The 17,274-nt window shown below is 40.2% G+C and overlaps 2 protein-coding genes and 1 long non-coding RNA gene across 4 annotated transcripts in view; 1 reads left to right on the top strand and 2 right to left on the bottom strand.

Moving 5' to 3' along the window:
* Window positions 1–2,840, top strand: part of LOC148079423 (uncharacterized) — a 58,547-nt gene extending 55,707 nt beyond the window's left edge. The window contains exon 3 of the long non-coding RNA XR_015711324.1: window positions 2,824–2,840. This is a non-coding gene — a long non-coding RNA (uncharacterized LOC148079423). The remainder of the gene's footprint in view (window positions 1–2,823) is intronic.
* The window catches only part of erbin (erbb2 interacting protein), a 48,959-nt gene extending 45,191 nt beyond the window's left edge, over window positions 1–3,768 (bottom strand). The window contains exon 1 of one of the 2 annotated variants that reach the window (XM_087790971.1): window positions 3,251–3,768. The gene's annotated coding sequence lies outside the window, so the exon portion shown is untranslated. The remainder of the gene's footprint in view (window positions 1–3,250) is intronic. The other variant, XM_087790972.1, reaches the window with a different exon arrangement.
* A 1,963-nt stretch (window positions 3,769–5,731) lies between these two features.
* nln (neurolysin (metallopeptidase M3 family)) lies at window positions 5,732–17,221 on the bottom strand. Its single transcript, XM_087790968.1, has 13 exons — window positions 17,092–17,221; window positions 15,640–15,881; window positions 14,515–14,663; window positions 13,218–13,322; window positions 11,122–11,224; window positions 10,895–11,055; window positions 9,600–9,735; window positions 8,691–9,057; window positions 7,752–7,953; window positions 7,041–7,227; window positions 6,849–6,977; window positions 6,011–6,147; window positions 5,732–5,937 (listed from the first exon to the last, which is right to left on the bottom strand). Exons 1-13 carry the CDS (start codon window positions 17,133–17,135, stop codon window positions 5,794–5,796), a joined length of 2,106 nt encoding a protein of 701 aa, XP_087647094.1. The 5' UTR covers window positions 17,136–17,221; the 3' UTR covers window positions 5,732–5,793.
* Window positions 17,222–17,274: the final 53 nt, after the last annotated feature.

Here is a 17,274-nt window from a genome sequence, read left to right as displayed (position 1 = left end):
TTGCGGTGGAGAACCAAAAGATAAAGACCATCTTTACTGCAGGTAAAATGGATGTTAATTTCTTAGTGTTATACACAAGTGTCCATCTTCCTGGTGTGAGAAAAAGTCAAGTACTAGGTACACCGTTATAACTGGCTAGAAAAAATATATGTCAAGTACATGCTTAAGACATTAATTAACAATAAAGAAATCTAGGAGAAATGTAGCTTCATCATGTACACAGTACAATGCTACAGTCAGTACCGGCTTCGTAGCGACACCATTCCACCGCAGAGTTCCCACCGTCTACATCTTCAGCTCGGCTTCCCTGGTGGCATCAGAGAAGTGTGTTCTTTTCTGTGGCAGAAACTGACACCAGATCCCTTTACCACTTCCGACTAAGCCGTTATTTGGCTGAACTCACCCTGATCCTCCAGATATCCGTGCCATCCCTCTGTATCAACTTCCTCGAACGTCTTACAGGAATATGAACCAGATTAACCTGAATATCTCCACGCACTTTTTATCAAAAGTGTTTATACACCCAGCTCTTTGAAGCGGGTAAGAGATCCGAGTGGTTCAATACCACTTACTTAGCCACGTTACCAATGTTAGGATTTCCACGATCAAGGAATCACTGACGTGAGATGAACACGCACTACAATAGCAAAAATTTTAATCCACCGGATAAATAGATTAAAAGCCGTGGCCAATTTTGTTTGACACCATATTAAGATGCCATGGAGAGATTGTTACTAGGCATCGGCCAAGGAAAAGTATTAATAGATAAACACTAACTGCCAACTTAAGTTCAATTTGATTTTTGTTCTTCACTTCATTGTACTCTTTATTAGCAATTCTGTCTGCTTGGTGTAGATGAACTTAAATGCTGGGTACAGCACAGTTAATACCATTATTTTAGGGAGTAAAATGTAAAGAATATAGACTGTATATAGATAAAATGAGATTTTGGGGAAGAATTTGAAGGAACAAACCGTTGAAATGTTTAATACAGAAGCAGCACTTTCATTTATAACTTATCAACTTGCTTCCAAAACTTTTTTTCCCCAGACAAAATACAGCCAAGCAGGACTGACGTCTGCCTGACCTCGCTCTGACGCCTTGTTTAACGGAGCTCATAAATATCGTTTGTGAATGAGTCAAACATCCTCGACATGATTCATGGACAGGTGCAAAGGTTTGAGGAACCACTGCAGGTCGTCATCAGAAACGTGGCCGACAACACACGGAGAGACGTCGTAAGTTCTGGAACTGCAAGTGCGTGATGGATCTACAGATGTTGATGAGGTCACTCAAGTTTGACACAAGAGACAAGTCTTTCCCCGGGGCTTGTAACTGCTGAACAATAAGACGAGAAGGTGGAGTGTCAAGGTTTTTATGATTCTTGGAAATGTGCAATTAGAAATGAAAAAGCTGTTAAAGGCAGAATCTAGGTCATTTAAACTTGTGGTACTGGAATAGTACCACATTAAACCTTGTTGTCAATTCTTCACATTGACAATTTTCCAGTGTGTTCGCTTGTTTACAAAACAATAAAAATACAGTTTCTCATTTGATCTTGCTGGTAACAACAACAAAAATCCATCAGTACTTCATAGAAAACATCTTCTCTGACCCACTTTAGTTCAAAATCATTCCTGACAGATAACGTCAAAATGTTTAACATTGTTTTTCTAAGGAAAACATAGATTTCTAAAAAAAACAAAACTTTGTAATAAATGTAAAAAATGTTCTCCCTTAAGTAATGATCTTTAAAAAAAAGCCTTATATTTTTCATCATATTAACTGCCAAAGGGTTTCACAAGAAGCCAGTACACGTATAAAGTACACGTTTTAGAAGGTACTCTAATGGAAGCCAAGTTGGAATTTTCTTTTTACTGCAACAACTCCATAAAATGTCAATAATACCACAGAAGATGACAATGAATTTCGTTATCGATCATTCCTGATGTGCAACTGGTAGACCACTCAAACGCTTTCACGGTCCACAAATCACCCCTGTTGAGAGGCTGCTTGGCTGCCTTCCCAATCGGCAGTAAAAAATCAAAACAACGTTAACGATTTCCGAAATAGAATTTTGCATTTAATAAAAGCGAACATCAATGCGATAGGATAAGCAGGCAGCATACCTGTGCCAGTTGTCATTTTTTGAGCTGGAGTGTCTAGTTGTTGGATTGTTTTTAAATAATCTCTTTGGGCGAGTTTTCTGTCGTTTTTCTGGGCTTAAAATATCATCGAGATCTGGAAACCTTCCTGGGAATCCAAAACGGTGTTAAAGTGCTATTAAAAACAATAGTGTCCAGGTATTAAACTAGGCTTTTCCCTGTAAGTGAGAGGCTAAAATCCATGGAAATAATGTTTAAAAAGAATATTTTCCAGGTATTAAACTAGACTTTCCCTGTAAGTGAGAGGCTAAAATCCATGGAAATAATGTTTCCATTTGTTTGAACTGGGTTTGAGATGTGATGCTTAATAGCAAACTGAATATTGTCAAGGAAAAATGAAAAGTATATGTAGAAAATGTAAATCTAATGTCAACGATCATCTATTAATGTGAATAGTATGGAGTTATGTTATAGGATTTAGATCAGAACACTTGAATTGAAATGTGAAATTATAGAAGCCTGTTATGGTGCAGCTTACACTGGATAGATAAATACACAAATCCCTATTAAAACTGTAAGATTTCATTAATACAATAACAGATGAGGCCATCTTTAGGTCACACGGAGCACAGAGGTCACACGGTCGCCGTGATGCCCCGGCACCTGAACACAACACAGCTGTTGGCACTGAAGGCATCATCCTTGAAACAATGCGAAGGTGGAGGAAAAAAAAAAGCCCAAACTGCGTTTTAAAAACAAGAGAATATTCGAGTATAAATGAGAAAAACACAACAACAGTGGGGGTTACTGAGGTCCAGATCCGTCCAGTGTTCTGATGGATCGAGCCTTGACACACATTCGTTCTATTTCGTTGATGTTTAAAGCGCCTGCGGTTAAACTCACCGGCTGTTTATTTACAGATGTGTTCAGGGAACAGCTGTTGCCAAGAAGAAAAAAAAACACACAAACAAACAGATTTAAAAAGAATTGAAATAAGCGTTTATGTTTGCCAGGAACAGAGGCGAGTGTCGAGCAGTGTTTCGACGAGCACCGCTGCGGGTCAGCTAGCATCTGTGTTAGCGTCTGGTTCTGTGGCCCCCGAGAGAGACAGAGAACAGTAGATTAAAAATAAAAAGAAAACTCACCTTTTTCGGTCTTGAATCCAGGCGAACGTTGTCCAGAAGAGAATGTTGATAAATATCCAAAGCGACTCTTACTCATTACTCAGCACCCACGGTGGTGTTGTGAAGCTAGTTAGCCGCTAGCTAACCACTTTCCCCCAGACTGGGCCACATTTCTCCGCTGCGAAACTTTCCCTTTACACGGGGAGTGTTTTAAACTTGTTTTAAAAAAACTAAAATATACGAATGCGAGAGTAAAAACAATCCGCGGTGGTTGTGGGTAAAAAAAAAAAGAGTTAAAACCCCAAAACGTCCGCGGGTGCGAGTGAGGAAATAGAGGAGCTCAGCTGCTGCTGCTCTGCTCCGCGACGCTCCCGGATGTTTCCTCGCATAGTTTTCCTCCGGATCGTTGGTCCAGAGAAGCGGCGACAGACGAGCCGGTTGGACGCCGAGGTGTGGCGGTGTTCAGGCCGGCGAGAGAGTTCGTATACGGGCGGACGGTAGCGAAGTGCGACCTCCTCAAGGCTCCAGCTGCAGCGAGCCCCCCCACCGTGATGCGTTCACTGTCGCACCAGGACGCCTGTGCTTAATCCCACTGTTATCTGATCCACATGTGTTTAATCCCGGCCGGTTTTAATTCGGAATTAAGCTAATGAAGCCTTTATAAAATCCACAGGATGAAAACGACTAGTTCGATTATATATTTTTTATTTAATTTCTAATAACCGAGTCACACAAACAATATGTATAAGATAATATACATGTACTTATTTTACTTACTACCTACTGCGGTTCGTTTAGTTTCGAACAAACATACATTTGAAATGTAGATTTTATTGAATTTATTCATTTAATAACGTTTTAAACAATGACCTTTTTTCCACTATAACGACGCCTCCAGCAATGTTGACAGTGTGAAGTTTTAAGATAATATTTAAAATTAATTGAATGTTTGACAAAGAAAAACATAATTACGAGAGTATTTGTTGTTCGTCAGCTTTTGACTTTACGCTTGTTGTCATGTAGCGCCCCCTACAGGGGAATACCAGTAAGAACATTCCACTGTTACCTCAAACTTGCTTCTGCATTTGTTTTTTACTTAAATCAACATTTCCAGACAAGAGAGTAGAATCTCTTCTTCTCCTGACACATCTTCACTGAGGTCATGTCAAGCTGTGTTCCGGACAGAGGTCTAGACTTCTCTCTGTCCAGAAATACAAATGAAACACAAACAGAACCAAAAATAAGGTTCAACGTAAAGCAATGAAAACCAATCTAAGTTATAATGAAATGTAACAAAAACACAACATAAAAAACCCTGCAAATTGAACAGAAAAAACACACGTGCATTGCAAACATATCACAACACAAACACAAAATATACTTAAATAAATATTCAACACCACTGTCTTAATAAAATTCTTTTTGCGTGATTTTTTTTTTGTCATAGTTCTTTGATGATTTATTCTTTCGATGTTACCAAATCGATATTAACTATAGCACAGTATCGATAAAAAAAATTAATTATTGTAATTTTTTTATTTTCTTTTTCAAATCATATTTTCTTTTTATTATTGTGTTTGCAGTAAAATATTTTTTTTTTCAATTTACGCTCCTAAGCTTTGGAACGATCTTCCTCTCTCTCTGTGTTTGATGATTTACTGACTCCTTCAAGAAACATCTTAAGACATTTCTATTTGTTCAGGCTTTTCCTTGATTTTCTGGAACTCCTGTGTTATTCTCAGTGTTATCTTGATCTTTAAAGTATATACTTTTATTGAATATTGTTTTGATTGTGTAAACGCTTTGTGACCCTGGTCTGGAAAAGCGCTATATAAATACAAATTACTTACTTACTTACATTCACACCATTCATTCATTTTTGGGTTGCTATTTGCTTTCAGCCTCCAGGTGGCAGCAGTCATTACATCCTCCATAGCTAAAGGACCAATGAAATCCCATAAGATCCCAGCAACAACTGAGGATGAGAGGATACAATGGACTCCAGCAGCTTTTTCAAGTTAATCTTTTGACATAGTTTGATTTCAGAACAAATTAAAGCAGCTACGACTTCCTCAAGAGTCATGTGGTCTTTAAATTCCACAACACCAGAGTCAAGTACTCGACAATACTACAAATATATACTTGTTACTACAGTATCGCAATATATCGTATCATTGCCCCTGTATCGTGATACGTATCGTATCGTCAGATTGTTGCCAACACACACCCATAATACACAATGATGTAAAGTAACATGATGCAACATGTAGTTGTAGTAGTAAGAAAAACACAACACAAATAAAACACACACCGAATCTGTCCTGGATGACCAAGCTAAGCTTTTTAAGGGAGTCCTGCAGAGAAACTCTGCTGGGATTTTGTTCTTGAGTGAAGTGAAGACACTGCACAAATGCAACCACTCAAACATTCAAAATGTACATTTTATTCATTACAGTACAGCGATAAAGCACCAGAGTTCATACTTCAAAGTACACAAATAGAAATAAATAGGATAGACATCATGTGACCTCTGCCCAGTCACGACTGGAAACACATCTGCAACATCAGTGTTCAGGCTTCCTGACGAGGCCTTTGCACTGGAAGAAAGCGTCCTGACACGGCGCTCGACCCAGAAACTTTCTGAGCATGTGACTCCCATCCATGGATCCTCCAGACTCCAAAATCACCCTCCTGTACTCTCGGCCCACCTGCCGGGACCAACAATTCAATGGAGAAGATTTTAAATCCCAGGAGTCTGAGGTCATGTGACCAAAAACCCACCTCTGGATTCAGGACTCCTTCCTTCTTGAAGCGACTGAAGAAGATGTCGGCTGAGTAAACTTCACTCCAGAGGTAGCTGTAGTACTGACCGTCGTAGCCCCCCACCAGGTGACTGAAGCTGGCCGTCATGTTGGTGCCTGCGGTCCAAACAAGTTCTACTCAGTTAATACCATCTCACAGTGAAACCCTTTCATGCCTTTTAAGAGTGTTGATGTATGTAAATAAATACATTTTTTTTAAATTTCCAAATTATATTTCATTTTTAATTTATTTGTATTCAATATTTCAATGAAGTGCGCATTAAAATAAATATATATACAAAAGAAATTACAAGTACAATGCAAATATTTGCGGCGGTTTTTAATTTTTGTGTTGAAATTAAACTCCTGGCCTCTAGATGGCAGCATTCATTACGCCCTTCACAGCAATAGGAACATTGACATCCTGTGAGATGCTGGCGATGACTGAGGACAAGAGGATACGGTAGACGAATGAAAGCAGTTACGAAGTCCTTAAGTGTCTGTAAATTCTATAAAACCAGAGTCAAGTACTTGACAATACTACAAATATATACTTGTTGCCTCTGTATCGTGATATGTATCTTATCGCCAGATTCTTGCCAATACACACCTCTATTTACTGTCCTTGAAGAAATAAAAACAAATCTTTTCTTCAACACTTTGCCTGGTGGTACTAATTTGTAGATAAAAACAAAAGCAACATCGCCACCTTGTGGCAAACAACGTAAGTTGCCTTGATTTAGTTTGTCAATGAACCTATTTAGAAGTGAAGTTCATCTTGGAATTCAAATGTTGCAGACGTGCATCAACCTTCTGACCTTCGGTGGCCGGGACTCCCAGGATCTCCTGACAGAGTTTCGCAAACACCTGAGCCGAGTCAGCGCTGGAGCTTGTGTGCAGCGTCTGGTCCACTTTACTGAGCACGACCTGCCGCAGGTTCATCAGACCTGAGGACGACAAGAGACGTCAGCGTCGCCACAGTTAACAAGGTTCAGTGTTGGGGTTCTGACCGGTGTTGGCCACCCTGGACGCGATCAGCTTGTCCAGCAGATCGTCCGGGATGGGACTTCCGTCTTTGTAGTGACGGGACATTCTCCTCAGGGGCTCCTTCTGCCAGACCCAGTTCTCCAGCATCTGAGACGGGACCTCCACGAAGTCGGTTTCCACCAGCGTCCCGCTGAAGTCGGAGAATCTGGTCTGAGACACGAACAAACACGCTCGTGTCAGTGACCCACTAAATAACTGTCTTCGTACCAAAAGGGATCTCATTCAGAACTTCAAAATAAAAGCTCCTACATCTTTGACCAGACAAACAAAAAAGACTGTTAGTGTTTAGGAGTTAGCATCGATGCATATTCACTTTTTTGTGTTCTCCTTTTAGCTCTAAGCTTGTGTGACATTTAAAGTAGTAGTAGTAAAATTATATTGTATATAAAGAAGACCATTGACTGCACGTTGGACATGTCTAAACTATTAACTCGAGAAGCAAGAAATAGAAGAAATCTCCGGAATAAAATGTCTTATTTCGGAAAAAAAAGAAAAATTCCACATATAAAAGAAACTATTTGAATATTTAAAAAACATGTATTAAAAGAAAATGTCTGAAAAGATTTTGAGGGGAAAAAGACATTCATTTTATACAATAAAAATCTATAATTTATGAAGAAATCATGAAGAAAAAAAAGGCCATATAGACGAGAGATGTTCTAGAATGCGCTCACCTTGGAGCAGAGCTCGTGCATCACATGACCGAACTCATGGAAGTACGTCTCCACCTCGTGGTGCTGCAGCAGCGAAGAAGAGCCTATCCTGGGTTTGGTGAAGTTGGCCACCATGGCGGCGACGGGGAGTCGGCGTCTGCCGTCCGGACCCCTGCAGCCGGGCTGGAGTCCGAAACACGCCGCGTGACCGTATTTGCCTTCTCTGGAGGGCGAGATGCGTTCAGGAGCAGGTTCTTTAGAAGCACTTTTATGCTTTGCAGCACAAATTCTGAACTTGGTAATGAAAGTACATTTGAGTACAATTGAATAAAAACTAAATACAAAAAAATGTAATTTCCTTCTGTTGATTTCTGTACTTAAAATATGTTCAATGTTAAAAAGAAATGTTGAAAATTATGTCAGACAAAAAAATTATGAAGATAAAATAAAGAACTATATTTTTTTTAACATAGATCAATAAACACAAGGATGAGGAAAGAAAATGCACCTATTAGTTTGATCTTATATACAGGAAATGAAGGGTAATGAGTGTCACATAATCAAAGATCCGTAATCTTGATGATATATTGAATCAGCTATAAAGAAATATTTGGTTTGAACTTTTATCAGTCATAATGTACTACGATTAAAGTTTATTGTTTACATAAGTTAGTTTGTTACAGTCTATTCCCTTCTTTTCCACTACTAAGTTACAATTAAGAAAAAAGTGCTGATGTGTTAGTTTTCAATGAAGAAAAATGAAGTATTGTAGTATTTGGAACACTTAAAAAATAAAATAATTACAATAATACAAGTAATAATAATAGTAGTACTAATAGAAAATAGTCGTTTTGTAATTAAACAGGAATAAAAATCAAAGGGAGATTCATGGATGATATTGTATTCACAGCAGCAGAACCAAAGAATGAATGAAGCCTGGTCATGAAACAGTCCTCGTACCTCGGGTGCAGGTCCAGGTAGAACTGTCCCACCTCCTCCCCCGTCTCCGTGTCAAAGGTGGAGAAGAGCTTGACGTCCTTGTGCCACACGTGAGGCTCCTGGACCTGGGAGAAGGTGAGCCCCAGCAGGTCCTGGTAGATCCCCAGCAGTCCCTCCGTCACGGCGTCCAGCGGGAAGTACTCGATCAGCTTGTCCTTGTTGACGGCGAACTTGCAGCGCTCCACCTGGTTCATGTAGAACGGCAGGTCCCAGGCGTTGATCCGCCCGTCGAAGGGCAGACCCTTCATCAGGCACTCGCGCTTCTTCAGGGCCAGGATGTACTTCCTCTCCTTCACGCCCACCGACTTCAGGCTCTCGTGGAAACTCTCTGGAGAGAGAAAGAGACGTTCAGTCTGGAGTCGAGTGACGATCTTGATTTTAAAAAAAAAACATATTCATCGGTTTTAAAAAAAAAGGTAAAAGAAAGGACCTCGTTCAGCTCAATAACACCCTCAAATATCTTGATAATTTTAGCAATCGCAATATTTTGATGAAGAGCTCAATGGGAAAACATTCGATCTTAACATCAACATCAGAAACTCACTGAAAAATGCTGCTCCACAATAGAGAATGATGAAAACCTTTAAGATTCCTGAATCCAGATGATCCAGAACATCACCATATTTTATCACCTCAACCTTTCTATAAGCACAACATCTGTTTTTCACTTTTTTTATGAGATAATGATCACATGACCATCTTGACTGGGGTAATAATGGAACATTTGTAGCTAACGATGACTTCATAAACACGGAAGCAGTGTGTGTGTGTGTGTGTGTGTGTGTGTGTGTGTGTGTGTGTGTGTGTGTTTGTGTGTGTGTGTGTGTGTGTGTGTGTGTGTGTGTGTGTCAGTAGGCTCAGAGGTCATACCTAGAAAGTTAGAAACATTTCCGGCATTCTCGGCCATGTTCATCTCCAACACATAGTCTGCGTGACTGCTGTAACCCAGTAGGCCCGCGACCTTTGACCTCAGCTGTATCAGGCGCTCAAGAATGGCAGTGTTGACCTAAGAAGACAGAATGACAAGAATGAACAACAAATGAGACAAATTAAGGTTAATCTTTAACATGCTAATGCCCTGAGGACTCAGTCAGTTTGTCATTGTTTAAGATGAAGAAATGTGTCGCCGCGTCGGGTTCACTGAACATTTAAACTGGAATGAATATGAAGCTAAATCAGGGTCAACAGTGAGCATGAAAAAAACAAAGCTAACCTTGGGTTTATAACAAAAAAAACTTTTCTTTAGGGTCTTATGAAACCACTTGATTTAGATTTAACAAATCTTTTTGATTCAGATATGAAACTTTGATATATTTATTATTTTTAAATTTCCTTAAAGATCAAAAGCTTTTTTAACATCCAGAACTAATAAACCGTTCTGATAAGATCCTTCTCGTCCTCCTTGTCACATGTATCCTTGTTTACCACCATGATGTTTGTCGCTTTACTCTCCTTTATTATACGCAGGTCGTTCAGTTCACGTTTAAAGAATCAATCATTCATGCATTTTCTATGCCGCTTAGTCCCTTTTGGAGGTCATGGGGGGCTGGAGTCTATCCCATATTCTTCGGGCGAGAGGCGGGGGACACCCTGGACAGGACGCCAGTCCGTCTCAGGACACACAAAGACAGACAACCATATACACACACACCTATTCATATGGACAATTTCCCCAAGTTCCCAATCAACCTCTGTATGTTTTTGGACTGTGGGAGGAAACCGGAGTTCCCGGAGTAAACCCACGCAACACGGGGAGAACAAACAAACTCCACAAAGAAAGTTCACAAGTAGGCGCACCGGTAACATTCTTGCTGTGAGGCGGTATTGATTATTACTGTCTGTGTTTTATTTTATAATGGATATTCTCCAACAATAGCAGTTAACACTCGCCAAGTAAAAATGACTTACAAAATAAACCTTTAAATTAGTTAAAACAAGTAAGAATCGTTGCAGAGAAACCAGCAAAGGACTGCTGAGATGTATTTTTTAATGCACCTAACTTTTTCATTTTGCCATTTTTTGAAGGCTGGTCCATTAAATCAGTGACAACATTAAATGATGGATCTGCCACATGATAGAATCCCAGCGGCAGCAGTGATCAGGCGAGTTATTTACGTTGCCGTCAAGCGTTCCGCTGCCAAAATAACTCCTGACCCGCGGCTCACCTCTTTACACCTGCTGTGGAACGCGGTCTCCATTTTCCTGCGCGTGTCTGGGTTGTGACACCTCTTCATCAGCGGGAAGTAGAGGGGGTACTCCAGCGTGACCTTGTAGCGTCCGTCCGCCGTCCGCTCCAGACCGTTCAGGTAGCTGTCGGCCAGCCCGTCTGAGGGGGCGACACGGGGTCAAGGTCGCGCAGGGCGAGGGAACGTAGTGACGGGTGCAGACGAACCTAACTCGTGGAGAGTGAAGAGCAGGAAGGTGTCGTCCTCGTTGAGGTTCCTGTTGAACTCGATGGAGAGTTGGCTGATCATCTTGGACGACCGCTTGATTTCCTGAGGCAATGAAAACGATCAGAAGAAGAGCAGCGGACAAAACCGACTTCATTTCAGGAACTAAACATTTTTGCTGACTTCCCTTTGAGTCACATCACGCCCTGAATACTGAATATACATTTAAACAGGAAAAAGTCCAATCAAAATGTTTCATTACAAACCACTACAAAAAAAAACAAAAACTTTCTTCACCAGTTTACTGTGAGCTGCAACCCATGATATAAGAACATGATAGTTCCCTAGTTTACTGTGAGCTGCAGCCCTGATATAAGAACATGATAGTTCCCCATTTTACTGTGAGCTGCAGCCCTGACATAAGAACATGATAGTTCCCCAGTTTACTATGAGCTGCAGCCCTGACACAAGAACATGATAGTTCCCTAGTTTACTGTGAGCCGCAGCCTTGATATAAGAACATGATAGTTCCATAGTTTACTGTGAGCTGCAGCCCTGATATAAGAACATGATAGTTCCCTAGTTTACTGTGAGCTGCAGCCCTGACACAAGAACATGATAGTTCCCTAGTTTACTGTGAGCTGCAGCCTTGATATAAGAACATGATAGTTCCATAGTTTACTGTGAGCTGCAGCCCTGATATAAGAACATGATAGTTCCATAGTTTACTGTGAGCTGCAGCCCTGATATAAGAACATGATAGTTCCCTAGTTTACTATGAGCTGCAGCCCTGACACAAGAACATGATAGTTCCCTAGTTTACTGTGAGCTGCAGCCCTGACACAAGAACATGATAGTTCCCTAGTTTACTGTGAGCTGCAGCCTTGATATAAGAACATGATAGTTCCATAGTTTACTGTGAGCTGCAGCCTTGATATAAGAACATGATAGTTCCATAGTTTACTGTGAGCTGCAGCCCTGATATAAGAACATGATAGTTCCCCACTTTGCTCAAATTCCTGTTTGAAAGATTTAAAGGTTGTTTTTTTTGGATTTTTATTTCATTTCAATAGATATTTAATATTTTATATATTAAACTTTCTTCCCCTAAAACTTGAAAGTAAGTGTAAAACAAAATGAAAAAACTCAAGAAATGTTTCTCTTGGTTGGGATGCTTTTTTCAGAATTAAAGTACACAACAGAAGAATAAAACTGAATCACAAAAGGAGCCAAAATCTTGTAGAACTCTTGGTCGCGAGCTGAACAAATGTTGACCAAACTGTCTCTAATAGGGACTTTTATTGGAAGTCAATTATTTCATGATATCAACACCAACATTATTCATTCATTCATTTTCTCGTTTCCTTATGGAGGTCACAGGGGGGTGAAGCCTATCCCAGATTCTTCGGGTGAGAGGTGGGGGACACCCTGGACAGGTTGCCAGTCTTTTGCAAGACACACAAAGACAGACAACCATTCACACACACACTCATACCTACTGAAAATTTCTCCAAGTTGCCAATCAACCTCTGCATGTTTTTGGACTGTGGGAGGAAACCCGAGTGCCCGGAGTAAACCCACGCGACATGGGGAGAAGTTACAAACATATAAACTTCAAAAAGAAAGGTCAAAAGTTTCCTCCCTCCCGACCTGGAATGCGAACCGGTAACCTTCTTGCTTAGAACCAATGACAGCTGAACATTTTAGATTGTAAATAATGTTAAATCCTGAACAGGAAAATGACACAAGCGTTTATTGATATTCATCAAAATATACCTTTTTACCAGAGAATGAGTATTGATTACCAGTATTATTAGTAGCAGGACGTTTTCAGAGAAATACCATCACTGGTTCAAAGTATCCACCGTATAATTCACCAGCCTGGATCCTCAGAAACGGAATAACAAGTATTTACACTTGGTCACCCTCCACCTCGACTGACCTCTCCAGCTCATAAACACAGACGTTCTGGGTCATTTCCTGCGTCAGGTGCCTCCGGAGGAACGTGTCAAATGAGTCCCATCACCTAAGGAAACCCTCACATACCTAAACCAGGCCAGATTGAGACGGAAAGATAGAGCGACGGATATAGAATTACCTCCTGAACGTGGCGGGACAGGTGCAGACCATTTCTCTTCCCCAACGTCACCAGCCGGTCCAGCAGTCGCTTCTCTTCGGAGGAAACGTCTTCCTGAGAGTTCCTCTGAGCATGAAGAGAAATTATCAGAACAGAAGAAATTCAAACAACATATATGTTGGGCTCGGATCACACGAGGATACGCTGAACTGGACCTTCGTTCCACAAACGAGGAACACACGTGTGTGTTACAGACGCACATAAAAACCAGGAATAACTGCTGGCGACTGCAGCCAATACTTGAGATTCCCGGCTGTAATATTTTATTAGCTGTAAATCCACGCGGTTGAATCCACACTTGAGGAGACACTTGTAAATCTGGCTAACAAGACAGCTTCACTGGTGCTAAGCCAGAGCATACTTTTATGACATCTGTAAATATTAAATGTTTATTATCAAGAATAAAATGAATAAATAACCTTCCATTTTTTAATGATCCATTTGCTGGTACACAAAAGTATTGGTTTGGAAAGTTTTTGGTTTTTAAGAATTTACAGAATTATGAAGGAAAACACTTGGAGTAAAACTGCAATTAAAATATCTCCAGAAAGTTCCACATACAATCACCAGCAAAAATATTTATTCAGATTTACTTTTCTTTTCTTACTTTAAATTAAAGTTTCATCATTATTTTAATTATGCTCTTGTTAATGAACTATGAACAATTTTTTTTATATTTTATATCTGCTCTGCAGTTTTATATCTGCTCTTGCAGTATCAAAACCCTTACAGGAGTCGAGTTCTCAAGCAAACACAGTCCACATAGTTTGATGTATTTCGGTTTTTTTGTAGTTAGTTAGTGGTTAACTTAACTTACATAACACATAATAACTAAAACAGGTTTGTTGTGTTGTTGTGTCAAGTGAAGGACATTTGAAACTTAATGCTATACTTGCTAGCTTAGCTAGTGGCTAACAGTGCTAGCTACAGAGAGGTGAAATGTACCTGTAACACTTTACATCTTTGTTTATGTTGAATATTAGAATGTCAATTGCGTAAATCTACAATTAAATAACAAAACTTAAAGTTTTTTTTTATTTATATCTTTATACGTTAGTGAATTCTTATGCAATACCCGTTTTTTTAATTTTAACTATGTGTGAATAATATCTCGGCTTCAAGGGAGGAATCATACGTGTCGATTCTCAGATGCTGCCATGATACCCATTTATTTTATCCGCTGGATGAGGGACAGAAACCTGAAAATAGCCTAAAAGAACCTGTGGCCTGGTAACAAGATTCAAAAACACTGGTGCACCTGCAGAGCGGTGAGTCTCTGGAAGACGTCCTCTCTCATGCCGAGCTCCACGTCAAAGTCCGAGAGCTTCTTGTCGGCGTCGGTGCTCGCGGCGCGAACCTCTCTGGACGGACAGACGTACTGAGGGAAGTCCAGCATGTGACGAGAGGCTGGTGAAGAGAAGAGGAAGTCTTGATAAGTGAAACAGTTTATACATCATAATTAACTTTGTCTCAGAAAACATTTGGTCCAAATCTCTAGTTTCCGTCGCCCAAAATACATTTAAAGCTGGAATTCAGAATGTTTAACCTCTGAGAGAAGGTTCACTCTTTACGTAACTTTTATAGGACGTTTACCAAGAAGGTCAAAGGGGAAACCTTAGGTACCATTGAATTTCAGTTATATTGCTCTGACACTAGGGGGAGCCATAAAAATCAATCTGTTCAATATAACATAGATAGACAGATATTTAAAACGTTATTTATCTATGTTAGATTGAACAGATTGATTTTTATGGCTCCTAGTTTCTTTAAGGGATCTTGTCCTTCTGTAAACTCCTTCATGTTTCCAAGCTTCAAATCAGGTATAAAAAATTAAATAATCAGAACACGGTACATTTTAACCAAATGTGTTGATTTAAATAGACGTTGGACTCTATTGTATCATCAGTGTTTGTCTGTTTGTACAAAACTCTCTTTTCATCTAAACTTCTGTTTAAGCCCAGCCCACTGAAAACACTTTTTCTGGAGATGAAATCTTGTTTACTATACTGCTTTGATTGAACAAAGCGGGGCGCGGTAACAGCTGGCGGGAGAAGGAGTGAAGCCATTATTACAGTCTGCTCTCGTAACCTTTCGTTTGCCCGGATTTTAGACGGGGTAGAACTTTCTAAAGTTCAAAACATGGTCATGATGAGGAACTCACTGCATCTTGGAGAGGAAGACTTTAACATTTGAAGCGAGTCAGTAAAAAGTTTGACATTAGTTGACCTTTAAATGTCTCATAAACCAAGAGCGCGATGACAGTCATGGCTGGTGTTGTTACATTATTTTAAGCTTTCCAAACGAGCCTTCCTTGGATCTAATGCCGAATGAAAAGTTTCCTAGTAAATGAATCGCATACAGAGGTTGATCCAGAATAACTCACAAGCATATTCCGTCCTGACGTCGGCGAGGGCCTGCAGCGTGTTGGCCAGCGACACGCTCTCCACATTAATAGACGCCACCTGGTCGTACACTTTCTTCACCCTGTTAATCAAAGCGTCCGCCATCGCACGGATCTCCTCCGGGGACAGATCCCATCTCAGAGCCGGTCTCGGCCCCGCCCGCGAGCAGTCCCGGGCCGAGACCAGCAGGGTGTTGTTCTGGATCGTCATTCCCAGCAGAGGCCTGAGAATCACAACGAAAAACATTTGAGACCATCGGGAAGGATCAGGTGGAGCCAACGTCACCCGTAAATCTGTCGTCCACTTCTTCACCCGAGATGGACATTTTTCCACTCTTAAGGGGTGACCTTTCCCGTGAGTGCACAGGGTAGCGTTTCGCCTCGGACGCAGCGGGGGGTCTCGCTCGAAACAAGTTCACAAACGGACGGATCGCGTTTCAGACAAAGCTTACAAACACATTTTTTAAAGGTCCGGGGAAGTGACAGCTGCTAAGCATTTATTTACGAGCGACGGGACGATAAAGATTAGAACTCACAGCTTATGGGATGCAACTGAAGAGTGTTTACAACATCAACGACTGTAAATTATTAGGAATGATTTAGAGGGTTGATGGTTGGCTATCAGGGGCAACATTAACACATGCATGTATTAAAATGTCAGTCACTTCTTGTTCTTCTTCCTGATAAAATGTTCAGATGTCAACCTACAATCTGGGACTTCTTTGGTTAAAACACTGATTTTACATATTATTAAATTTGAGTGGTTAATACTACAGATTACAATAGAAACTTTTATTACGACTCACCTTATTTTACTACATTTAGGGGGTATGCACATAAATTTTAGCTTATTCTGGCTTATTTAAAAATAACAGTTTAACCCCTTTAGTTAAGATTCTGTGGCTAAATACAGAATTAACTGCGTTGACAATAACTCCTGAACGATCAGTGCGATTAAAAAAGAAAGTTATTTTAAAGAGGAAAACAAGATATTTCTAGTGATGCAGTACGACTAAGCAGCCACAGTTCACTGAGAGGGAGTGAGACGAAGAGAAAAAGGTGATATTGATATTTGTAGAGAGTTAAATATCGATTAAAAAGAGACTATCCAATCTTTCATTAAAAAAATATTAGTTTAGGTTCGATTCAAGGATGTTTTGGGTCAAACAAACACTGACCCTTCACCAGAAAAAAGTAAATAAAGAGGGATTATCAGTGTAAATATGTGAATTACTTCAATATCACGATCTGAAGTGGATGGTTCATGTTTGTTTCAGTTTGTTTCCATGTGGAAAAGGCACAATTGTGTGTCATAACTGGGGATATTTCAAACTAATCCTGGACATAAAAACAATTTAAAACAATTCTACAGTCATAAAAAAGACAAAACTACAAGAGTGCAAAGATCGAGAGAGTAGATAAATAAACACAAACCTGCACAGCCCGCGCCAAGCAACAAACATGCCGAAGATCTTCATGCTGTAATTCGTGCAAACGAGAAACTTAAAACAAAACCAACTTTTGTTTTCGTAAAATGTTGCAGCAGCTTCTTCTCCTGCTGCTCCGCGCGCGCTCTCCTTCCGCTGAGGGTGGCGCGCATGCGCAGTCAGTGCGCAG

Source organism: Callionymus lyra, chromosome 5, assembly GCF_982586985.1.
Source record: "Callionymus lyra chromosome 5, fCalLyr1.hap1.1, whole genome shotgun sequence".
Taxonomy (NCBI): Eukaryota; Metazoa; Chordata; class Actinopteri; order Syngnathiformes; family Callionymidae; genus Callionymus; species Callionymus lyra.
Note: the sequence above shows the minus strand (reverse complement) of the source record. Positions and strands in the feature narration are given on the sequence as shown.